The following is a 25,737-nucleotide window of genomic DNA, read 5'->3' on the forward strand; positions in this document are numbered from 1 at the left end:
TTAGAAACATATATGTTGCAGATAACTTCTCCCCATTTCCCTATCTATCACTTATGTTTTAATCTTGTTTAAGATGTCTTTTATGTAGGAGGTTTTAACTTTGTTAATTTTATAAAAATTGTCCATTTTTCAAAACTTGATTTAAGAAATTATATCATTGGTTATTCTATTTTTTTTTTTCAGATAAGTTTGAAGGTTTTGTTTTACAACTTTAGGTCTTTCACTCTCCTGGAGCTTATTTCGCCTTCTTTTCCTGTCTTCTGAAGCTTCTGGGGCTCACTGTTTGCTTCTTCACCACATTTCTCTAGTGAGAAGTCTTTGACATTCTAGGCATCTTACTTCCTCCCTCTGAGTCTTTCTCTTAGAAACAACAGAATGGGAACGTAAATGAAGCTCCAGGCTCAGAAAACTAGCTCTTTGAGGGCCTGTAAAGAAGAAGCAAGTGGCAACAATCAGGTAAAAGGAGACATTGGGAGGAATCTCTGCAAAAGATGATACATAGGGTGGTCCTTCATCCTTCACACCAAGAATCTGAGACTCCTGGGAGAAAATTTATGCTTGTGGGGAGAAGGAAGAGTGTTTCAGAGAGCTGGCCCTGAAAGAAAGGAGGTGTAGACTTGAGATAGGATCCTAAAAAAACCTTTTTATTTGGTACTGGGGTATAACCGATTAACAGTGTTGTGATAGTTTCAGGTGAACAGTGAAGGGACTCTGCCATACATATACATAAATCCATTCTCCCCCAGTTATTTCCTACTTTCAAAGTCCTTCCACATCTACTTTCTTTCTTTTTTAAAAAAAAATTTTCTACTTTCTTACTTTACCTCTCTCTCCTACCTTCAAGTCCTGTGAGCTTTTTTTTTTTGTCTTGCACCAGAAGATTGCGAAAGTGAGGCATATAGAATCACATAGAAATTGTTGATGAATTTAAGGAAGAACCCAGGTTTCTTGATCTTCTTGAACACTGGAAGCTTTCAGACAAGCCCAGCTTGAAACCAAATTGTGGGAAAGAGGAGCAGTATCCCAAAATTACAAAAAGGAGCCTTTGATTTCAAGTGTCATAAACATCACCACAGTCATAATCATCATCAAAAAGCCTTTATCAGGACCTGCTTGCAATGAGCAACTAAAGTAGACACTGAAATAAATTTAGAACGCATTGCCCATGAACATGGTCTAAAAATTCACACTTTATGAAAATTAATATAAGCAGATAAGCAAAGGACATATCTATATGACAATAAAGAAGAGATAGACCAATCTAGCTACTGCGGACAGTAAAAAATTAACATAAAACATGTCAGAAGTCACTGCAATTCAAGGAAGAGAGGCTTGCTAGGCGAAGAACAGGGCCTAGCAGGAACTGGTTATGGGGGTTCCAAGTTCAGGGAAACTGTTACCGACCAATTAGGGAGGGCACGTCTCTTGCCTTCTGACTTGTTCCCCTCCCTTTTACCCACCACACACATGCCCCATCCCAAGCTTTTCCTCTTTACAGGAACATAACCCTTGCCACTGCTCAAGATCAGAGGATGTTTTATTTTGTGTTAGTCTTTGATTCTGAATAAGGTGACCTTTACTCAGCATCAGTAGAAACCACCCTCAGCAACCACTTTGTGCTCCCTGTCTTGTCCACAGCAACTAAGAGCAAAAGGACTGAAATAATGCATTTGTATCGCAGTGCTATTTTTCCACCTTTTTTGACTGCTACAGTAAACATATTCTACATCAACCCAGTACATACACACACACACACACACACACACACATACATGCAAACACATTATTAAAAATAAAGTTTCACAAAATAATACCTACTTTAGTACTTTTGACATTCTCTGATAGTTCCTATAGAGAGGGTTAATAGCCTTGGTAGAGAGGCCAGGGGTCCCCAGGAGGAGAAAAGGACAAACCGTTTTTTTCCTACATTCCTGCATCTTAGTCACATAAGATGTTTTTTTCTTTAAGCCCAGAGCTGATGATTACACAACAAAACAAACTCACCTTAAACTCTGTTCAGTTCAGTTGCTCAGTTGGGTCCAATTCTTTGTGACCCCATGGACTGCAGCATGACACGCTTCCCTGTCCGTCACCAACTCCTGGAGTTTACTCAAACTCATGTCTATTAAGCCCATGATGCCATCCAACCATCTCATCCTCTCTTGTCCCCTTCTCCTCCTGCCTTCAATCTCCCCAGCATCAGGGTCTTTTCAAATGAGTCAATTCTTCCCATCAAGTGGCCAAAGTATTGAGTTTCAGCTTCAACATCAGTCTTTCCAATGAATATTCAGGACTGATTTCCTTTAGGATTGACTGGTTGGATCTCCTTGCAGTCCAAGGGACTCTTAAGAGTCTTCTCCAACACCACAGTTCAAAAGCATCAATTCTTCGGTGCTTGGCTTTCTCTATAGTTCAACTCTCACATCCATACATGACTACTGGAAAAACCATAGCTTTGACTAGATGGACCTTTGTTGGCAAAGAAATGTCTCTGCTTTTTAATATGCTGTCTAGATTGGTCATAGCTTTTCTTCCAAGGAGCAAGCAATTTAAATGTTATGGCTGCAGTCACCATCTACAGTGATTTTAGAGCCCTAAAATACAGAGTCTCTCACTATTTCCATTGTTTCCCCATCTATTTGCCTTGAAGTGATGGGACTGGGTGCCATGATCTCAGTTTTCTGAGTGTTGAGCTTTAAGTTAACTTTTTCACTCTCCTTTTTCACGTTCATCAAGAGGCTTTTTAGTTCTTCTTCGATTTCTGCTGTAAGGGTAGTGTCATTTGTATTTCTGAGGTTATTGATATTTCTCCTGGCGATTTTGATTCCAGCTTGTGCTTCATCCAGTCCGGCATTTCCCATGAGATACTCTGCATATAAGTTAAATAAACAGGGTGACAATATACAGCCTTGACATACTCCTTTCCTGATTTGGAACCAGTCTGTTTTTCCTTGTCCAGTTCTAACTGTTGCTTCTTGACCCGCATACAGATTTCTCAGGAGGCAGGTCAGGCGGTCTCGTATTCCCATCTCTTTCAGAATTTTCCACAGTTTGTTGTAATCCACACAGTCAAAGGCTTTGGCATAGTCAATAAAGCAGAAATAGATGTTTTTCTGGAACTCTCTTGCTTTTTCTATGATCCAACAGATATTGGCAGTTTGATCTCTGATTCCTCTGCCTTTTCTAAATCCAGCTTGAACATATGGAAGTTAATGGTTCATGAACTGTTGAAGCCTGGCTTGGAGAATTTGGAGCATTACTTCGCTAGCCTGTGAGATGAGTGCAATCGTGCAGTAGTTTGAGCATTCTTTGGCATTGCCCTTCTTTGAGGTTGGAATAAAACTGACCTTTTCCAGTCCTGTGGCCCCTGCTGAGTTTTCCGGATTTGCTGGCATATTGAGTGCAGCACTTTCACAGCATCATCTTTCAGGATTTGAAATAGCTCAGCTGGAATTCCATCACCTCCACTAGCTTTGTTCACAGTGATGCTTCCAAAGGCCCACTTGACTTTGCATTCCAGGATGTCTGGCTCTAGGTGAGTGATCACACCATCGTGGTTACCTGGTCCTGAAGATCTTTTTTGTATAGTTCTTCTGTGTATTCTTGCCACCACTTCTTAACATCTTCTGCTTCTGTTAGCTCCATACCAATTCTGCCCTTTATTGTGCCTATCTTTGCATGAAATATTTTCTTGGTATCTCTGATTTTCTTGCAGAGATTTCTAGTCTTTCCCATTCTATTGTTTTCCTCTATTTCTTTGCATTGATCACTGAGGAAGGCTTTCTCATCTCTCCTTGCTATCTTTGGAACTCTTCATTCAAATGGATATATCTTTCCTTTTCTCCTTTGCCTTTAGCTTCTCTTCTTTTCTCAGCTATTTTTAAGCCCTCCTCAGACAGCCATTTTGCCTTTTTGCATTCTTTTTCTTGGGGATGATCTTGATCACTGCCTCATGCACAAACATACCTCTGTCTGTAGTTCTTCAGGCACCCTGTCTATCAGATCTAATCCCTTGAATCTATTTGTCACTTCCACTGTATAATCGTAAGGGATTTGATTTAGGTCATACCTGAATGGTCTAGTGGTTTTCCCTACTTTCTTCAATTTAAGTCTGAATTTTGCAATAAGGAATTCATGATCTGAGCCACAATCAGCTCTCGGCCTTGTTTTTGCTGACTGTATAGAGATTCTCCATCTTTGACTGCAAAGAATATAATCATTCTGATTTTGGTATTGACCATCTGGTGATGACATGTGTAGAGTCATCTCTTGTGTTGTTGGAAGAGGGTGTTTGCTCTGACCAGTGCGTTCTCTTGGCAAAACTCTGTTAACCTCTCCCCTTCTTCATTTTGTACTCCAAGGCCAAATTTGCCTGTTACTCCAGGTATCTCTTGACTTCCTACTTTTTGCATTCCAGTCCCCTGTGATGAAATGGACATCTTTTTTTTTTTTGGTGTTAGTTCTAGAAGGTCTTGTAGATCTTCATAGAACCTTTCAACTTCAGCTTCTTTAGCATTACTGGTCGGGATACAGACTTGGATTACTGTGAAGGTTTATATAACAACAATGTATCCTGCTAAAGGGCATGTTTCTCCTTCTTAAGAACCTTCTGACTAAGCCTCTCATCTTAAAATGTATATTGTGAGAGTGGGTCTGGTAAGACCTTTACAACCTTGAGACACTCTTCTGATTTACTGTTAATAATCAATTGGAAAAGTATATAACTCCCTTGCTAGGACTTGTGAGGGGGCACTCTCCATCCCCCTTCTGATGTCTGTGTCAGAAGCTTTCTCTGTCTTTTTCACTGTAATAAATTTTCTGCCACATGAAGATCTGAGTGTCTGGGACTTTGTCCCTGATCCTGAAGCTAAATCCTGTTGTCTGGAGATCACAAATCACTATTCCATTTTTACAGATTTTGATTTTACAAATGCTGGTTGTGAAACACTAAATTGATTTCATAATCCAATGATGTGTTGAGACTCAGTCTGAAAAGCACCGTTATAGGTCACATATATACAAAGTCACATGCAAGCTAACGTTCACATCCTGTGAGAATCACAGAAGGGTTTATGGGGTGTGTGACACTGAGTTACGTCTTGAAAAATGGACAGGATTTCAATCCTGGAAGTGCAGGTGGAAGTAACAGTAGGAGCCTAGGTGCAGGTCTGGCAAGCCAAGCAGGTATTCAGGATGAAGAGAATATGAAATTCAACTGGAATGAAGGATTTCCTTGGTGGGGAGGTAATAGATGAGGTGGAAAGAAGGCTGAGACACAGATTGGATCCCTGGGTCAAGATCCCTGAGTCATAACCCCTAGAGGAGAAAATGACAACCCACTCCAGTATTCTTACCTGGAGAATCCCATGGACAGAGAGCCTGGCAGGCTACAGTCCATGGGTTTGCAGAGTCAGGTAGGACTTAGCAACTGAGCACACACCCAAAGACTCAATTTTGGAAAAATATAGATAAATATAAACAGTTGTTGTTCAGTCACTAATATAAACATATTCTAATGAGTAGTCTTCATTGCCTGACAGCCATAATATATTTAAAAAATGAGATGATACGTTTACCTCCTATATACCAGGCCTCTTTTAGCACCAGGTGTACAAAGATATTTGCCCCTAATGAGAAGCTCACATTTTAGTGGGAGAAGAAAACACAAAACATTAGCCCACTAAAGGATTCTGCTTATCTTATTTGTGTTGTATCTGTACCACCCATCTTCTGCCTGATGGTGGTGGTCGTGGTAGTTTAGTCGCTAAGTCGGTTCTGCCTGGTATATAGTTGATTTTCAATAAGCATATTCAGAATGATTTAGTGCTAGGGTAGAGTAAGAAGTATTCAGATAGCAGGCAGAATATAGGGCTAATGCTCCCTAGGGGAAGGGGTCCAGGAATGCTTCAACAAGAGGGGGATATTTTAATGGAACTAATAGTAGTAACAATAAAAACAACAACAATAATGAGTTTCTCAGGTAAGGAAGGCGTATGACTGTTAGCATAACTGATGCTATCTTGGGCCCCTAGGGGTCCTCTTGTTTTTCCACTGACCCTACCCAGGACTGTACAGTCCATTGAATCACTTCTTTGTTGCTAAGTACTTTGTAGTGCATAGGAATTGTTTGATAATCACTGGGCCCGTGACATTAGTAACCCATTAATAAATCTTGACTTAGAAATGCATATCCTGTTTTGACCTACCCCATATCCTAATTTAACAATAAAATTGTCCCATTGGCCCCTTGGCCATGTGGAGTGCAGTTGTGAAAGCTTCTGGATTATTTTTCTCCCAATCCCACCCTGTGAGTAAGTACCATGTATTAATAATAAACTGAAGCATGATTATATGGAGCTGCCTGTCTTGCTTTCCTGTCTCAAGATGCCATCTCAGTTTGATGGGCACTTTTTGTTCCCTCTGTCCTCCAACAAAAAGGGAGGGGAGGGAAGAGTTAGGGGGCTTCCCAGTTGGCTTAGTGGTAAAGAATCCACTTGCCAATGCAAGAGACATAGGAGAGGTAGGTTTGATCCTTGGGTTGGGAAGATCCCCTGGAGAAGGGAATGGCTACTCACTCCAGTATTGTTGCCTGGGAAATTCTATGGACAGAGGAGGCTGGTGGGCTGCAGTCCATGGGGTGACAGAGTCGGATATGACTTAGTGACTGAGCACACACACAAGACTCAATTTTAGAAACAGATGCATAAACAGACATAGTCTAATTATTAGTCTTCACTGCCTGACAGCCACAACAGATTTAAAAAATGGGATGATATATTTATGGAACATGTCCTATATATATCTGGCCTTTGTTAGCACCAGGTGTTCCTGAAAGATGCAGGGTCTGGCTGCTCACAACTCAAAGCCAATAAACAAGCCAGATTGATAGAAAGAAAAGAACACTTTATTTCAGATGCTGGCAACTGGGAGTTGAGGGGGTCTGTCCAAAGGTTGACCCCCCTACCCCCATAGGTAAGAGATTTTATAGACAGAAAGAGGGGACTACATACAGAAACAGCACAGTTCACTCTGACAGTCATCTTCAACTTGGTCATTTGGTAGTCTGACCAGCATCTCTTGATTGTTTTAGGTATAGTTAATCTTCAGTTCCGGGGTCTGTTTGTTCCCATTTCTTTAAGGCCAATTCTTGGAATTGTGGCAGCGCATGTTGTGGGTACAGCCTGGTCGTCATGTAGTTAAGTTCTCCACCTGGAGTTTTGGTATCTGTAAGACAGCTCACATCATATGGCTCAGAATGTCACCTATAGTCCTTGAGATGGAATTAAAAGTCCTTCACTATGCTTAATGACCGCATTATTACTATTAGGCGTCCTTTGACTGTTTTCCTTTGTTTTCACATTTCTCACTTCTCAGATTAAGCTTATTCTTTGACTAAAGTTCTCTGCAGACAAAAGGCAGGCAGAAGACATTGGGTAGGAGGTAGGGATCAAGGACCTAATGCTTGATAGGACCTATGCAAAGCTACCTGCCGCTTTTGAGAAGCTCACATTTTAGTGGAAGAAGAAAGCACAAAAACATTTACCCACGAAAGTATTCTGCTTATCTTATTTGTGTTGTATCTATACCACCCATCTTCTGCCTGGTATGTAGTTGATTTTCAATAAGTATATTCAGAATGATTTAGTGCTAGGGTAGAGTAAGAAGTGTTTGGGTAACAGGCAGAATGTATAATGCTGCCTGGAGGAAGGAGTCCTGGAATGCTTCAACAGAGATGGATATTGTAAGGGAAATAACAGTCAAAATGATAAAAACAACAACAATAATGAGTTTCTCAGGTAAGGAAGGTGTATGACTGTTACCATAACTGATGCTATCTTGGGCCCCTAGGGGGTCCTCTTGTTTTTCCACTGACCGGACCTAGGACTGTACTGTTCATAGAATCACTTCTCTCTTGCCAAGAGCTTTGTAGTTAATAAGTATCATTTAATAATCCTTAAGGTCTTGTAGCCCTTATGCTCTGCTGATCCTCAAACAATGGCAACCTTTTGCTGATGTATTCCAGGAAAGTAGTTACTCCTCATAAATCTAGACTAGGAACACAGGTCCTATTTTGAGCACCTAACCTAATACCCTGCTTTAACAATATAATTGTCCCAATGGCTCCTGGATGGTGTGGAATTCAGTCACCCATGCTTCTGGACCATTGCCCAATTTCACTCTGTAAGTTGTTTTTCAGCCACTCAGTAGTGTCTAATTCTTTGCAACCTCATGAATTGCAGCATGCCAGGCTTCCCTGTCCTTCATTATCTCCTGGAGTTTGCTCAAACTCATGTCCAACCATTTTTTCCTCTGTTGTTCCCTTCTCCTCCTGCCCTCAATCTTTCCCATCATCAGAGTCTTTTCCAATGAGTCAGCTATTCCCATCAGGTGGCCAGAGTATTGGAGCTCCAGCTTCAGCATCAGTCTTTCCAATAAATATTGAGGGGTTGATTTCCTTTAGGATTGACTGGTTTGATCTCCTTGCTGTCCAAGGGACTCTCAAGGGTCTTCTTCGGCACCATAGTTCTAAAGCATCAATTGTTAGACTCTCACCCTTTTTTATGGTCCAGCTTTCACATCCATACATGACTACTGGAAAAACCATAGCTTTGAACATATGGATTTTTGTCAGCAAAGTGATGTCTCTGCTTTTTAATATGCTGTCTCAGTTCATCATAGCTTTTTTTCCAAGGAGCAAGCATCTTTTAATTTCATGGCTGCAGTCACTGTTCATAGTGAATTTGGAGCCCAGGGAAGTAAACTCTGTCATTGTTTCCACATTTCCCCCATCTATGTGCCATAAAGTGATGGGACAGGATGTCATGATGTTAGTTTTTTGAATGTTGGGTTTTAAGCCAGGTCTTTCACTGTCCTCTTTCAGCTTCATCAAGAGGCTATTTTGTTTCTCTTCACTTTCTGCCATTAGGGTGGTGTCATCTACACATTTGAGGTTATTGGTATTTCTCCTGGAAATTTTGATTCCAGCTTAAGCTTCATCTGCTGGGCATTTTGCATGATATAGCCTGCATATACGTTAAAGAAGCAGGGTGACAATATACAGCCTTGATGTACTCCTTTCCCAATTTGGAACTAGTCTGTTGTTCCATGTCCCGTTCTAACTATTGCTTCTTGACCTGCATACAGATTTCGAAGGAGGCCGGAAAGGTGGTCTGGTATTCCCATCACTTGAAGAATTTTCCAGTTTGTTGTGATCCACACAATCAAAGGCTTTAGTGTAGTCAATGAAGCAGAAGTACTTTTTTTCTGGAATTCCCTTGCTTTCTCTATGATCAATGGATGTTGGCAATTTAATTTCTGGTTTCTCTGCCTTTTCTAAATCCAGCTTGTACATCTGGAAGTCTTGGTTCACATACTGTTGAAGCCTAGCTTGAAGGATTTTGAGCATTACCTTGCTAGCATGTGAAATATACGCAATTGTGCGGCAATCTGAACACTCTTTGGCATTGTCCTTCTTTGGGACTGGAATAAAAACTGACCTTTTCCCATCCTGTGGCCACTGCTGAGTTTTCCAAATTTGCTGGCATATTGAGTGCCAAAGTTTAACAGCATCAACTTTTAGGATTTGAAATAGCTCAGGTGGAATTCCATCACCTTCACTAGCTTTGTTCACAGTAATGCTGATAGTAAACTGAAACATGATTGTACGGAGCTGCCTGTCTTTCTTTTCCGTCTCAAGATGCCATTTCATTTTGATAGGCACTTTTTATTCCTTCTGTCCTCCAACAAAAAGGGAGGGATGGGAGAAGTTAGGGGAGCTTCTCAGGTGGCTCTTTAGTAAAGAATCCGCCTGCCAATGCAGGAGACATAGGAGATGCGGGTTAGATCCCTAGGTTGGGAAGATCCCTTGGAGGGGAAATAGCAACCCTCTTTGTATTCTTGTCTGGAAAATCCCATAGACCAGTGGAGCTTCATGGTCTATATATAGTCCATGGGGTTGCAAAAGTCAGACAGGACTGAGCTTCTGAGCAGATACAAACAGGAAGAGTTAATTTCAGGCAGTTCAGGGAAAACAAAAGCTTGAAAAAGAATATTGAGAGAGTGGATGGGAGGTGAGTATGGAAGGAAAAGTCTCCTATTCAAATAAAAAGCACATACGATACAGATACATATTAGCATCTATACAGAAATCAGTTGGCTATTGTGGTAATGTGAAATGTTCAGTGAATTTACATGAATAGAATTTTATAAAAGAGGATCATTTCCAAGCTAGAGATTTGAATGGAAGGAAATTGTTTTAGATGGAGGCACTATGGTATGGTAGTAGGGTACTGGCTCTTGGATCTACCAACTCTTTATTCAAAGCCTGGCTCTATCACTAACTTGTTGCAGATCTTTAGGCAAAGTTCTTAATCTCCCTCAGACCTAGGTTCCTAATATACAAAATTAAGATTATAGTTCTTGCCTCACAAATTTACTGTGAGGATTAATTCCTGTTTATAACATTTTACATATGGTGTTTGATGCATACTAAGAATTCCATTAATGTTGTCAGTTACTATCAGTGAATAGTAGGGACCCAGTAGGCAAGACTGGAGTGTGTATGTTGGGAGCAATTCCTGAGTAAAGGCAACAGGGGTGCTATGGTAGAGTCTCCTTGTAAAATGCATTCCTATTTTGGAAGTCCTAAACTAAACAAGGTCTTTTCCTTAAACAGGTTCGTTCTTGGGTGATTTCATATTTCTTCTTTTTTTCTTCTATTTTCCCATGAAGGCAGATACATTGAGCCCAACCCAATCTAAGGCAGGTTTGCCTTAGGAAACTTGTCTGCTGTAGAACAAGGAGAAAAGAGATAGATCAGATTGTAGTGATGACTTCTTGTAGTGATGACTACTTCCCTACTTGTAGTGTAGGGATGACTTCTAGTCCTGGAATAAAGACATCTTCGTTTTGTGATGCTATGCTGTTCTGTGACTCTAGCTCCTGCAAAATGAGACAGAGGTGAAATCTTAGAATAAAAGTTTTCAAATGCAATTAATTGTTCATTAATATCCAGGAGTGGCAGATATATGAAGTTTTTCTTTTCAGGGCAGGTCAAAGATGAGAATTGATTATGCTTCTAAGAGTGTTATTTGCTTCTTGAAATTTCCTCTGGTATCTTTAACAATGTGTTGCCCAGAGAAGCATAAGAGGCATTGTCTAACGAAGAGAAGGTGCACTCCAATGCATATATAGAGGCAAGAAACAGGGGCAGCAGTGGAGAAAGTCAGACGGAGCCTGCACAATGAAGAAGCAGAGTAAGAAGGAAGCAGCCCCACAGTGTGAGCTAAGTAAGTAGCCAGAAAGTAAATATACAACAACCCAGGTAATCTACCCACCAGAGCAGACGTGGAACATGACAAGGATGCCTTCAGCCATTTTATTTTCTAGTTGCAGTAGAAGTTCCCAAAGGAAAGGTTCTGTTCTGGAGGGACTTCATTAAGCCTTTCTGAAACTCCCCGTATGTGTTGCAGAGAGATTCTCAGAATTAATTTGTGCATTTTCTTTTCTCTCTAGGAGAAATTCTATATGTAAACCCGCCTGTATCAGATGACTGATCATCATCAGACCAGTTTTTTGCGTCCCTGAATTTGCCTGTACTTGGTATTTTATTTGGATTTTGCTTTTTGCAGTTTACTTTCTTTTACTCTTCTCTTGGACTCCTTTATCAACTAATAAAAATTTCTCCTAGCAGTTTTTACACGAAGAAAGATGTTGGAGGGTTTTATGCTTTTCTTCTCTAGGTCTATGATTTGTTTAGATAAGCTTGGTTACCTTTAAGGAAAGCGGTTATGGGGCGATGTGGGGGCCGGGAGAGAGAGGGGTCTAAGAGTGTTTCAGGTAGCCGTAAACGACATTGTAGAAAATTAGGGTGGTTAGTCAGACTATTTTCTCCCTTCTGAAGCATCGCTAGCCTGGTCGTCATCTTCAGAGAAAGACTCTGGGATGTGCGATTGAAACTGGGAATGGAGCGGGACTGCTTTTGGGTAGGTGGAAAATAAAGTTTGGGAGAAGCAAGGCATCTGAGTAGCAGAGAGGAAAACAATTCATTGCGAGACTTGGGAGTAAGGCACCTGACGCAGCCGAACTGGCTGCACTAGCTGATGCTTCGCGGTCCCTCCCAGGTGTGGGGCGCTCTTAGTGGGGCCGCAGATACTATTCTGTGGCTCTGGGGGCGAGAGGCGGCTATACTTTGCAGGGTGGAGCTGGAACTCTCACAGAGCCGTGTCTCAGACGAAATGATCTTGTCTCCCAGGGCCTAACGTGAGGCCACGGCGAACTACAGCAGGAAACTTACTCGTCTGCAGGTTGCTAGCGGGGTGGGAGACTCCACAACAGTGTGGGTTGGACCAGCTCCAGCACTAGCTCAGCCGCAGACAGCTCCCGTCCAGGCCTCCGTGGCCCCACCCCCAGTCAGCCCTGGGTGGGCGGAGACTCGGGATCCGTCGTCAGCCTGCCACGCGCGTTGGCCCCACGGCGAATATGGAGAGTCCAACCCATAGGAATATGCGGCTGCGATTCTGTGGGTCAGCCGCAGGGCGTGTAGGGCGTAGGCTGGCGTGGCGCTGGCTCCCGGGACATGGAGCCGCTGGCGCGGGGATCGATTGTCAGGTGGTTGCGGAGCTGGTAAGGTGGGGAGCGGGCCAGGTCAGGGGTCACGCGGGCGCCCCGCTTTCCCCGGGCTCCGGGCGGCTCGAGGGCCAGCCTGGGAGCAGGCGCCGCGGCCAGTATTTGGCGTGCGGGGCGCCGGGCGGGTCTGCGAGGGGCGGCGCGGGCCGGGAGGGCCTGGACGCGGGTTCCAGATGGAGCCGCATTCTTCAAAGAAAGAGCGAGGGGAGGGCGCCGGGAGCGGGGGGCGGGAAGCGAACGCCGGAGGTCGCAGGGGCCTCGCCGCTTCCCCGCCGCGGCCTAAAGAGACCTAAAGAGAAAATGGCTGTATCCCTGGGCGGACCTGCGGCGTTCCGGGGACCCGTGGTCGAAGGTCTGCTGACCCCGCTTCACGCCGCGGGAGAGGCCGACAGACGCGGGGCAGGATCCGCTCGGCCTCCTTCTTATCTTCGGAGCCCTGGTGTCCTGTCCGCTCCCTGGGCCTCCCGCCGCCGCACTTCAGCGAAAGAATTCATTTTACTACAGGCGACATCCAAGAAGCGCCTCTTCGTGTGAAGGGCCTGGACAGACCGCTGAGTCCTGGTGTGTAGATCGGTTTTAGGGCTGTTGTGCAGCCTCGAGGCTCAGGAACTTTTGTAGGGGCGTTGTCGCAGTCCGTGTGTGAGAAGGGTGGCTGGCTGCTCGACGTCTGTTCGGTTTCATAGGTTCCTGCTGTTACAGCTATGTTTACTTCTGAATGTTTTGTTTTTGTTTGTTTTGTTTTCAATTGGTCTCCCCCAGTTCTCTTCACATATCAGACTATTTCAAAGAGCATCATTGAAGAAGTTGAGTAACCTGGACTTGAGTTTTCCTGTGTGTAAAGATATTCCCATGCCGTCCACTGCTTTCATAAGGAGTGTTATGAAGTTAAGGGAATGTGACACCTCTTTAAAGTGAAAATCAAAAGCAAAAATCCTAGGGAATGCTAGGCAAGAGGAGACAGGTTTCCAGAAACTTTTGCTGGCCATAGTTCTGGTGAATATCGCTGCAACTAGGGGACCTTTGTTTCTCCCTTGATTCCCGTGGAATCTGAACCCCAACTAGTCTTGGCTCTGTAAACCTTTGAGCAAGATTCTTAGCCTCTTTGTTCCTTTGTTTCCACATACTTAAAATGGGGATTGATATCAATCTTAAAGAGCTGATGGTGAGTATTGAATTAATACGGATAAAGGGCTCAGAACATTTCCTAGCTTGTAAGAGTTTTCGTTCTTCCCTATAAGTGCCTTCTTTTCCCTAAAAGATTGCACAATAAAGGAATTCTGATCCCCTGAACCTATTGCCCGTGAACACTTAGGCCTGTTTTTCATCCTTGTCATTCATTACCTGAGGGTATAATATGATTACCTGTGACAATAGACTTTCTGCTGAGTTTATTTTATCATTAAGTAAGACGGGAAACTACAGCTATGCAGTACTGGGTCTGTCCATGATAGCTATGTTGGGTAAATGAAAACTTTGTTTAGTTTTTATTGGATAATATGTCATTTATAGTCTTGGCCTAGGCCAGTTTTGTTTTGTTTTTTTTTTAAGTCAATGCCCAAAAGACCATGATTGCAGCAGACTTGGTTCCTTCTGTTTCTGGGATGGCTGTGGGACTTGGGTGGAGAATTTTTGGGCAGCCTGGCTACACTTCTTGTTAGTGAATGGGGAAGCTGTACATAAATCTTACTCTACTGTTAGAAAGTCAGCAGTGGTCCCTTGGAATATACACAGAGATACTAAGCAGCTTTGGTTGATTTTTTTCTTTTTAAACATTTACTTATTTTGTTTATTATTTATCTGACTGCATGGAGTCTCAGCTGTGATGCTCTGGTTTCCCTCTGTGGTGCTGGCTCAGTAGTTGCCTTTGCATGTGGGATCTTAGCTCCCCAACTGGGGATCAAACCTGCATTTCTTGTTGGAAAGTGGACTCTTCAAACCACTGGACCATCAGGGAAGTCCTTGGTTCAGTTTTGACTCAGTGAAGTGATGGTTAGAGGTTACGCACTGGTATTTACAGAGCAACATCTTTTCTAATATTTGACTTTTAATGCTAAGAGCTTGGGTGGGTGCTGTGAAATCAAAGATATCTTTATCCCCTATTTCCTTATTGTGTATATAAAGAGAAATGTCTGCTGACAGACTTACGCTCTTTATGTAAGCTTAAAAGTTTCTCTCAGGTTCTCTTGCTACTATTTGGAAAGCTCTAAAGATTTGGAAAGCTCTAAAGAAAGACTTCTGTCTGAGGTTCTCTCCTTCCAAAAAGCTGCTGTTTATATAGGTAGCAGAATTGGGACCTACTTGCAAAATGAGAAACTTTGAGTTTACAAAAAAGAACATCATTTAGTTCATAATATGCTGGCCTGATTTGACTGAAGTACATATGGTGTAAATTCAATTATTTTTTTTACTAGATGAATTAAGATTTTTAGTTGGAGTTTCAACATCAAAGTCTCCAAATTAATAGAATGAATATACAGAAAAGTAGAAGGATACAGTAGACCTGAAAAGCACTGTAAAGCAATTCAAGATAATTAAGATTTATTTAATTTTCACACAACAGTAGGATACAAATTCTATTCATGTTCCCATAGACTATAAACTAGGAGACACTGGAACATATCTGGGAACATAAAACAATGTGCAAAAATTTCATGATCTAAAGGTATTAAAATCATACAGAGTCTGTTCTGTTATCACTGTGGAATCATGTTAGAAATCAATATCGAAAGATAATTGCAAATAACCCACATATTTTCAAGTGCAGTGTGACATTTGCCAAGGGAGATCTTTGATTTAGCCATTGAAAGTCTCAATAAAGTTAGACTGAAAAAAACAGAGGAGGTGATTTCAGAGGAAAAAGCATTTAAATAAGAAATTAGTATAAAAAAATATTAAAGATACTTTAAACAAAATCCCATGTTTAAACAAAATTTTCATGTGGAAATTAAATGTCCACTTTTAAATGATGGGTTCTTTATCTGAGAAGACTTAACAAGGAAAATTAGAAAATATTTGTAATAAAATAAAAATGAAAAGACTGTTTGCCAAGATTTGTTGCATGAAGCTGAAGCTGCTCAAGGGAGTTAAATACAGTGTGGAGTCTTGAATAAGGTATAAAAACAAATAATGGACATGCATATAATTTTGTGAAACCTGACTCAATGTTCTGATGAAAAAGTTGGAATCTAGGGAGTTCCCTTTTGCCCCAGTGGTTAAGATTCAGTGCTTTTGCTGTCAGACTGGAGTTCCATCCTTGTTCTGGAAACTAAGATCCTACAAGCTGCATGGCGCAGCAAAAAAAAAGAAGTTGAAATCTAGAATCCATTTTCTCTCTTGACAGAGATTTCACAGAAAAGATTAGGCTTATTGTGTTTTATTAGCTCTGTAAGTAATTATGAGACTAATCATTTAGAATACTAATAGTAAAAATTTATTTAAATTTTAATTTATTAAAAATTTTGTCTTGAGATACTTTTGTTTAAAATTATTTTACAAGCACCTTTTCACACTTCATACTTGGAGAAAAAGCACACTACTATCAATTGTTTACTTTTCAGAGATAAGCTTTAAAGGCCTGTTGTGAATAGGAATTTTCCTTAATTGTATTGAAGACTTCGGTGCCTTCTGAAACAGGATATCAGTCATCACAACAAAAATAATCTGTTAATAATTGAATTGGTTCCTCATGAGTAGGTCAGAAATTAGAAACTTTTAATAATAATAACAATGTTAATAATAATGTTCTTTTAGAAATAACTGCTCTTAATACTTTGGACACTTCTATTTTATTTTATTTAATTAATTTATTTTTTGGTAGGGGAGTTCTTATGTTTTCTAAATTAGCATGAGGGGTTATGTTTCACACTCCAGAAGATACCCTGCCAACCCCTACCCCCACCACCGGCTTCTGAGAAAATTGAAACTTGAGCTCACTTGAGTTGTTTGTTGGATCAAAAAGAGTTACAGATTCTATCCTTAAAAACCCATCAAAATGAGGGGAAGTCAGTCTTTTAAATATTTGGATTAATCTGGAGGCAAAGGCAGAGACTGAGTGATTGCCTGCAGGGCTCTCTGTGGAGGCTGATTAAAACCTGTTTGCCTACTTCCCAGAAATACTTTTTACTTCAGTTTGGTTTTGAATTCTTGCCACCAAAAACATGATTAAGACTTTTACATTTTTTCTATTAAACATCTCTTAATCATATTCTGAAAACTGCGATTATTTTCAGGGTTATCTAATTCAGTAGAACAATTATTCATTTCATACAGTAAGGCTTCAGTCATACAGAGTCACAGAATGCTTGTTTTGAACTTTTTTTTATTTGTTCTTGCTAATTCCACTCCCTCTTGTCTCTCCTTTCCAGAATCCTATTCTATGAACTCAGACACTCAGGTATCCTCCATAGTATTGGGACCTACATCTTCTGTTCAGATACCTGTTCCAGATGGTAATTTATTGCTTTGTGCTATTGACTCGTTTTTGTTTGGAATTAGGCTTAAGCCAGTAACAAATTTACCATATTGTCCTTCTTGTTCTCTGTTCCATAAAAAATTGTCTGCATTTCCTGTCCTCCAGGACTTCCCTGTAGCTCAGTTGGTAAAGAATCCGCCTGCAGTGCAGGAGTCCTCCTGCAACCCAGGAGACCCAGGTTTGATTCCTGGTTTGGGAAGATGCTCTGGAGAAGGAAAAGGCAACCCACTCTAGTATTCTTGCCTGAAAAATCCATGGACAGAGGAGCCTGGCAGGAGTTGCGAGAGTCGTGCTAAAGCACCATTGTCCCCCACCCAACAATATCATGGAGACCTCCTCCATTCAGGGGTCACCACCTGGTGACTTAGGCTGTAAATGAAATGGATTTATAACCACAGAGACCTCCCTCGTAACTTATCTCCAGGTCTGAGATGAGCTAAGATTAGCTTCAAGTCTGGTTTCTTATAGCAATAGTGCTTAGCTAGGGCTTCCCTGGTGGCTCAGATGGTAAAGAATCTGCCTGCAGTATGGGAGACCTGGGTTCAATCCCTGGGTTGGGAAGGTCCCCTGGAGAAGGAAATGGCAGCCCACTCCAGTATTCTTGCTTGAAGAATTCCATGGGCAGAGGAGCCTGGCAGGCTACAGTCATGGGGTCACAGAAAGTCAGACACAACTGAGCAACTAACAGTTTCAGTACTTGTGAAGGCAGTCTAACTTGCAGCCTGGTGTAAAAACCTCTAGGGTGCTTAGGCTGCTTCAGATGAGAATGTAGCGGGAAAATACTGAACTAGCACCTTATAGAGTATTTAATGAGACTGTGCTTTGACTAACCCTTCCTGATTCTAAATTTCTCCTTTAGAATTTCCATTCCTTTTCAGTAAATTTCCTCCTCAGTTCAGTAACACTTAGGGTGAAGTGGGTCAGTTCCCTTTAGAAAGAAAGCTGCAAAGGTATCTTGGAAACCCTGAGATTAGAGCTTTGTGGTTAAAAATAACCATTTGATGGCTACACACACCGAGTTTCCTAACTTTCTTGTTGGTTAGCCCTTTTCTCCCAGACCCTGCATTTAAAATTAGCAGCAGAATGCAGGAGGAAGGGAATCGCTGATGATTAGTCTGTGATGAGCCCTTCCTGTCATGAGGGTGATACTTCCCCTCTCCCCAAGCTCTTCACTGCAGGTCTTAGTCAGATGGCAAAGGGTTCTTGTTTGGTGGTTTCCCTGCCACTTCAGATTTTAGCCTGAAATGTGGCAGGATTTTGCAAGTTACCAATTTTGGGGGGAAGCCTGATGGAGATATAATGTCCAAGGATGATCCTTTGAGTAATAAATCCTACCAAATAACCGATTCGGGGAGAGGGGAGTGTCCCATTAGCCTGACTATTTCCTTCTAAAAGTTAAGATTTTAGGTTATCAGTGAGGCTAGTCTGGGGATGTTATATATTGAGCCCTAGACATCAGTGATTTTAGAAGAAAATGAAATGATTCTAAAAATCGGCAAATGGCAATAGAAGTGTGAAAGTAGGGGGAAACCATTTGTGAGATTAATGTTGACAACTGATGTAGAGCTGGGTGACCAGGCAAGAGGGCTGAGAGGGAGCTTTATCACCATAAGCATTTTTGTATTCCTCAAATTTTCAGCCATGTGAATATTGCCTATTCAAAATTTAATTTATTAACAATATAAATAAAAATAAAGTAAATTGAGATAGAGTCAGGTCAGTCTTACATGTTAAGGTATTAAAAGATTTAATTTCAGTATTTCTAAGATGATTATTAATATTAGAGTATTTTGTTAATTTTAACTCACTTCTTCTCAAATCTGTTAATTCAGAAGATGCTTTTGGAGACCATGGGGACTCTGCCAGTCTTGGTGCCGTCAACCCTGCCTACAGTAACTCCTCAATTCCTCAGTCCTCCGGGGGGCTCTCAGAGGAGCCCTTCACCACCTACCTGGATGAGAATCATGACGTTCCTGAGGAGGTTAGTGACAGGTCCTTGGAGGAAAACGTTATTATCTATTACCTAGGGAAAATCTATGAATTCAAAGTCTGCTGGACAACTCAAAATCAGCAACCTCAGAGTCAGTTCTGGCAGGCAATCTCTGAAGACTGAATTTTTGCAGTCAGAGTAAACAGAAACTGTTAAGGAAACGAAGGTCCTTGAAAAACAGTTGCCAAGTTGTACTAGTGAGCATTTTTTGATCCAGAAACCGTGAATTTCAGGTTCCCTTTTTTACGGTGCCTTTTGTCCCATTTGGATGGTACTGATACTCTCGCTGGGGTTTTAGAATGAAAGACTGTTGGAAATGGCAAGTAAGAGAAGGGTTGGACTCTTGTTTGGACAGAGTTGACCAGCTTATTGATAAGCAGTGGATAAGATGGCGGTTAAACTTGGACACACCCATATCCAACTTCCGAAATCCTTTGTTTATGAAACTGATATTGTTGCTTTGTATGTGATAAAATAATAAATTAGATCAGCAGTTTGGAGGTGTTAATTTTTTTTTATTTCTCCAAGAGACACTTTATTATTATTATTATTATTATTAACTTTTTATTCTGTATTGGCCTATAGTCATTTAACAATGTTGCGGTAGTTTCAAGTGGACCATGCATATGCATGTGTATCCATTCATCCAAATCATTTTGCTTTGTTTTCTTCTCTCTTCAGTACTCTTGTTTTAGCTTTCGTAAACTCTGGGTCTTCACAGGACCAGGACTTCTTATGAGCATTGTGGATCCAGGAAACATTGAATGTGATTTGCAGTCTGGAGCACTGGCTGGTTTTAAGGTGAGCGTGGAATCCTCCCTCTTTCCTTTTTAAACACACGCAGCACACCACAGCCTTTTCCTCTGCTCTGCCTGCTGGATATCAGCCTTGGTGGCTTCATGCTGATAATTCATTGGCTCTGACACTTAGGTGGAAAGTACTTTTCCATCTGTTCTTAAATTTTATTTTGTCATGTAGTTGGTTTTTAATTTTTTTCTACCCAGGTAGTTTCCTTGAACAAAAGTGAAACAGCAGATAGGAAAAACTAAGACTCAGAAAGGTACAAGGTGACCTAGCAAGTTCTGTGCAGAATGTGATACAGAACTCAGGTCATTTGATCCCTGAATGGGGTGCTTTCCTAAGTGTACTGTTTCCCATTCCCATCGCCAAACAACCAAACCAAAACTTCCACGTGTCTCATGAGTGTAATGGTGGGGTTTTGTTCTTCTCTAGCTGCTGTGGGTTCTGCTTTTGGCCACCATCATCGGGGTCCTGTTCCAAACGCTTGCAGCTAGGCTGGGAGTGGTCACCGGACTTCATCTTGCTGAAGTGTGTTACCGTCAGTATCCTAGGGTAAGCACTGTTTGTCTGTTACTCATAGGTAACTGTGTGTCTGGCAACCTGTGCTGTCCCACCGCCTCCTCCCGACCCATACTGAAATAGTGGAGGAAGAGGGGATCTGTGTCCCTGAGGACTGGCAGTCCCAAGGGAAATTCTGTAGCTTCTCTTGCTGCTAAACCATGTTTCTGCACTCCGTCAAAATCTAACATGAGATTCACATTTACCAGAAAGTTTCCTTAGAAAAATTCTATGTGAGTAAACACTTACCTTTGACTGTGCCTTCTGGTACCCAGCAGGGCCCAGTTCACAAAGGGGTTGGGGATGTTCTCTAAAGCTTTGTTTTCATTCATCCATATTACTCCATTACTTTGCATTGTTCATATTTTCTTTTTTGTTTGTCTTTGCTGTCAATCTGAAGTGAGTTTTTTTCTTTTACCAGGGCATGTTTGGCAGGATCTTTGAATTTGTTAACGATGCTTTTTCATTTTACTTTGACCCTGGAGTTTACACTGTCCTCCATAGTTTCTTTCTGGATATTTAGATCTTTCTTGTTCCTGCTTAAGTCAGGAACGGATAGACGCAGGGTAAATTGGTAATTTATAGTTTGTTTAGCTTCTCTTTCTTCATGTACCTTAGCTCTTGTTTTTTTGTGACTTTATTTTCAGTGGTAGGTACGACGAAGTGGTTCCCCACCCCCCCTCCCCCTCCCCCCTCCCCGCTCCCTCAGTGAGCTGGCACTACTAAATTTCTTTCTGTTTAATTATTTGATGAGATTATCTTCCAGATTTTGTTATTGGACACCCAATTCCACCACTTTGTCCTGAGTCCCTTTTGCATATCTGTCTTCTTTAACTTGCTTGTGCATTATTATATTAAGGATGACTCCAACCTTTTCATGTTTGTTTTGTCTCTTCAGCTATGGTCAGGATAGATATTTTTTCTACAGTATTTGTTCTTTCCTGAACAATATTTTGACTATCTTAGAATCCTCATTTCCCCCAAAGAATTTTAGGATTGTTTTTAGGCAAAAAAAATTAGTGGAAATAATGAGTGGAAATTCTATTTTTCTGTCAAGTGAAATGGAAGGAGAAGAAATTGACATCAGCTGCTGCCCTGACCTTGACTCACAGACTCTGCCGCAAAGAGCAGCCTGGCCCTCTCCAGCAGGGGGCCAAAGCTGAGTTCTGTTCCTTCATCTCTAGGCCTAAAGTTTAATAAAGGACTGTTTATGGATCACTGCCAAAATATGAATTCTAAACTATGGGGGAAGTTCTTTGAAATGATTAATTAGAACCATATCTTTCTGCTGTTTGGTGTTTAGTTTCCACGAATCCTTCTGTGGCTGATGGTGGAGTTGGCTATCATTGGTGTAGATATGCAAGACGTTATTGGCTCAGCTATTGCCATTAATCTCCTGTCTGCAGGAAGGTGAGAGGTTTTTCTTCTAGAAAGTAATCAATGTTTTGTGAGATTTAAAAGCAAGTATAAAAACAAAAGCCCTTCCCAGGTGACTTAGTGGTAAAGAATCTGCCTGTGAAGCATTAGGTACAAGTTTGATCCCTCGATCTGGAAGATTTCCTGCCGAATGAAATTGCACCCCACTCCAGTATTCTTGCTTGGGATATCCTATGGCTAGAGGAGCCTGGCGGACTATAATCCATGGGGTCGAAAAAGAGTTGCACACGACTTAGAGACTAAGCAACAACATAAAAAGAAAAACACAAGTCATTTTCAATTTCCGAGATATACTCAAGTATTATTTTTTCTGTAAAATCTTTCTGAAACTACCTTCCTTTCTCCTGGCAGATGTAGGCTGTGTATCTTTCATGTTCTCATGTTGGGTAATACATACCTGTGTTATACAATATGTGGCAAGGTGTATTATAATTAATTTGTATGTCAGTTTATCCCAAGTGAGGTCATTGAGAGATAAGACCAATGCTTTTCAGTTTTGTGTCCTGAATGTCTGAAATACTAGACAAAGTTTGAATGAATGTATTGTTTCACTTTGACAAACCTAGACAGTGTGTTAAAAAACAAAGACATTACTTTAGTGACAGGGGTCCCTATAGTCAAGGCTATGGTCTTTCCAGTAGCCATGTACAGATGTGAGAGCTGGACCAAAAAGAAGGCTGAGCGCCGAAGAATTGCTGCTTTTGAACTGAGGTGCTGGAGAAGACTCTTGAGTCCTTTAGACAGCAAGGAGATCAAACCAGTCAATCTTAAGGAAATCAACCCTGAAGACTCATTGGAAAGACTGATGGTGAGGCTGAGCTCTAATACTTTGGCCACCTGATGTGAATAGCTAGACTCATTGGTAAAAGACCCTGATGCTGGGAAAGATTTATGGCAGAAGGAGAAGAGGGCGACAGAGGACGAGATGGTTGGATGGCATCACTGATTGAGTAGGCGTGAACTTGGGCAAGCTCTGGGACATGAGATGGTGAGGCACAGGGAAGCCTGGCGTGCTGCAGTCCATGGGGATCTCAAAGAGTTGAACACAACTTGATGACTGAACAGCAACAGCAAATGGTTTCATTTAGTGCTGTGATCCTAAACTACCCAGGGCCTGGCCTACTTACCATGGATCCATTTTCCTAAGTCCTTGCTCCTCCAAGTGTCAGATATCTAGAGAACTATTGGGAAGAGGGTCATTCTCAATGTTTCTTTTCTTCCCTTAAATCTCTGTTTTTCATCTCTGACCTAGGATTCCACTATGGGGTGGAGTTCTCATCACCATTGCAGATACATTTGCATTTCTCTTTTTGGACAACTATGGTAAGGAGCATGGGAATGGAGGGGTCAATCAGAGGAGCTGCTTTCCATCATGTGATTTACAGGGAAATCTGCCTTCTATGAACTCACTGCTACATTTTCCCCTTCAGGTTTGCGAAAGCTAGAAGCATTTTTTGGTTTTATCATCACTGTTATGGCCCTCACATTTGGCTATGAGGTGAGTATTACAGGCTATTCATTAACTTTATTTTTTTTATTAGCTTTTTAAAACAAGATTTTTGTTCTTTCATTATAAGATACAGTAGGTTTTAACAAAAAGCCAAATTCAACCTTATGCCAATTTTAAAGGAATGAATTGTAGCAAAGATTAGTGTCCAGGAAGGCCTGCAGGGACTCTTAGTTCAATTGATTAGAGTTTCTGGAACTTTCCAAACTAATCTCCCAGGTCCCACGTTGGCCATCCCAATAACAGAGCAGCCTTGGAGAGGGTTAGGAAAGCGGTTGCAGGGTTATTCTGGCTGTTATCTAAACGGATTCTGTTTTTGCTCATCCTGGTTGACAGTAATTGCAGCTTGGACTGTCTCTGTATTGTAGCAATGAACTATAGGGGATACAGTGCATATTTCCTGGTTTGTGCCCCAGTCCCGTTATATTAATTAATATAATAATATATTATTATATATTAATTAATTGATATAATATATATTATTTTATATTATATTATATTAAAACTAACTGCCATTATATGTGGTGAAGTGAAACCCAGCACCTTTCTATGTCCAATTATTATAAATTGATTTCTGTTAATTTCCCTAGCTAATAAGCTTTTAACAATGCATCTGCTCTGAGTAGATGATACACCTTGATCTAAGGCTTCCAAGGGAAATGCTGAACCAGGAAAAAAGTGTGTATGAGAAGTGTTTCTGAGTGAGTCTCAGCAGATGCTAGTGGCAAGCGTAAGTGATTTGTATATACATGGTGAGCATAGAAGCATGGTTAGTGTGGGTAATCAAGAATTGGCTGTATTCTGAGGTGTGTCTGACAGGAGTTATTGTGATACTAATATCAATAAGGTCCTTAGCAGCTGCTTTATTTCTTTAGAATATTAATTACATTCTCTACACATCTATTTTGTATATATAAAATACAATAGGAAATGTCTGGACGCTCCAGTCCTAAATTCTCTGCACTGTGCTGCTTGGGTTTTTGGATGGTTCTGTGGTCCTGATGTCCTGTGTAGTTGTTGATGAAGGGGCTTAAGGAGTAACAGATGCACTGTCTCTAGTGCTGTGTTACTCCCCGGTCTCATGTTCCAGTAAAGGCTAATAGCTGTTCTGTTTGTATGTAGTGTGTTACAGTGAAACCCAGCCAGACCCAAATCCTCAAAGGCATGTTCCTGCCATCCTGTTCAGACTGTCATACCCCGCAGATCATGCAGGCTGTGGCCATTGTGGGCGCCATTATCACGCCACACAATATATACCTGCATTCTGCCTTAGTCAAGGTGAGCAAAGCCTTTCTTATATCAGTGGCCTGTGTAGTTCATGGGACCTTTTGCTTTCACTGCGAGGTTGGAGCCCTGAGGGGGCACGGTGTTTATCCACAGTTTTATCTGTTTTTATCGCAGAGGTGACTAGAGATAACAGACCCCATAGAGAAGAGGCTGAAGTCCCTCCTAAAAATACTGAAGTGTACCAGGTTTCCCATCTTTAAATCTCAGAAGCCTGAATGGACGCCTAGTGGTCCGGGAAAATAAGCCCAACCTGGCTTTTACCAGTCAGTCCATCACAGTCATCAGAGACTTTTGTCATTAAGGTCTCCGGCTTAGGTCTGAAATCAGGTTGTTTTTGTAGGTCAGCGGTTCTTCCAGCCATAGTTACTGAGGGCTCAGAAGTCACTTGGTCACTTTTTCCAATTTGGGGATGTGTGGTATCATCGTAGGGTCGTGACTTCTTACTCAGTGAACCAGGATGTAAGTGGAATCTCACACATTTCATGTGATCAGTTGTTTGCCATCGAGGACTTGCAGTGGACTCCACACTCATGAAATATTGCAAGTAACTTGTTCTAACAATTTTGAAAAAATGACTTTTGCTGTTACCTCTCTAGTCCAGACATATAGACCGAGCCAAAAGGCAGGAAGTTCGAGAAGCCAATAAGTACTTCTTCACTGACTGCTGCGTTGCTCTCTTTGTTTCCTTTATCATCAACACCTGTGTCATCTCAGTGTTTGCTGAAGCATTTTTTGAGAAAACCAACGAGCAGGTGGTAAGTAAGCCGGGGACCTGGATACTACTGAATGTGAGGGTAAGGAGGAGGCTGATTGGGGCAGGAAAACACAACAGTGACTTGGAGCTCAGGGGAAATAGATCTCAGTGCTGCCTCTAAGTCATCGCTCCAGTCGTGGTTTACACTCTGGGGCCGTGGTGAAGCTCAGCCCATCCTTCCCAGCTTTTGGCTGGGAAGGGAGTTTTCCTTGGACAAAGATTGCCTCTTGCTGTTGTTAGTGGCTTCACGTATGTTTGCTCTTTCTCATCCCCTTCCCCTTCCTGTTTATCAACTACCGGCTGCT

At 41.5% G+C, this 25,737-nt stretch overlaps 1 protein-coding gene across 9 annotated transcripts in view; it reads left to right on the top strand.

Moving 5' to 3' along the window:
• Positions 1-12,413: 12,413 nt before the first annotated feature.
• Positions 12,414-25,737, top strand: part of LOC110146980 (natural resistance-associated macrophage protein 2-like) — a 40,500-nt gene continuing 27,176 nt past the window's right edge. For 3 of the 9 annotated variants that reach the window (XM_070454429.1, XM_070454430.1, XM_020908140.2), the window contains exons 1-10: positions 12,415-12,624; positions 16,992-17,075; positions 18,931-19,079; positions 19,770-19,889; positions 20,322-20,441; positions 21,751-21,857; positions 23,137-23,207; positions 23,315-23,382; positions 24,514-24,669; positions 25,275-25,433. In XM_070454429.1, the coding sequence (XP_070310530.1) occupies positions 17,003-17,075; positions 18,931-19,079; positions 19,770-19,889; positions 20,322-20,441; positions 21,751-21,857; positions 23,137-23,207; positions 23,315-23,382; positions 24,514-24,669; positions 25,275-25,433 (1,023 nt within the window). In that variant the 5' untranslated portion in view covers positions 12,415-12,624; positions 16,992-17,002. Of the gene's footprint in view, positions 12,625-12,924; positions 13,189-16,991; positions 17,076-18,930; positions 19,080-19,769; positions 19,890-20,321; positions 20,442-21,750; positions 21,858-23,136; positions 23,208-23,314; positions 23,383-24,513; positions 24,670-25,274; positions 25,434-25,737 lie in introns of those variants that run through there. The other 6 variants (XM_070454432.1, XM_070454433.1, XM_070454431.1 and 3 more) reach the window with 5 other exon arrangements.

This window comes from Odocoileus virginianus, chromosome 24 (genome assembly GCF_023699985.2).
Source record: "Odocoileus virginianus isolate 20LAN1187 ecotype Illinois chromosome 24, Ovbor_1.2, whole genome shotgun sequence".
In the NCBI taxonomy this organism is placed as follows: Eukaryota; Metazoa; Chordata; class Mammalia; order Artiodactyla; family Cervidae; genus Odocoileus; species Odocoileus virginianus.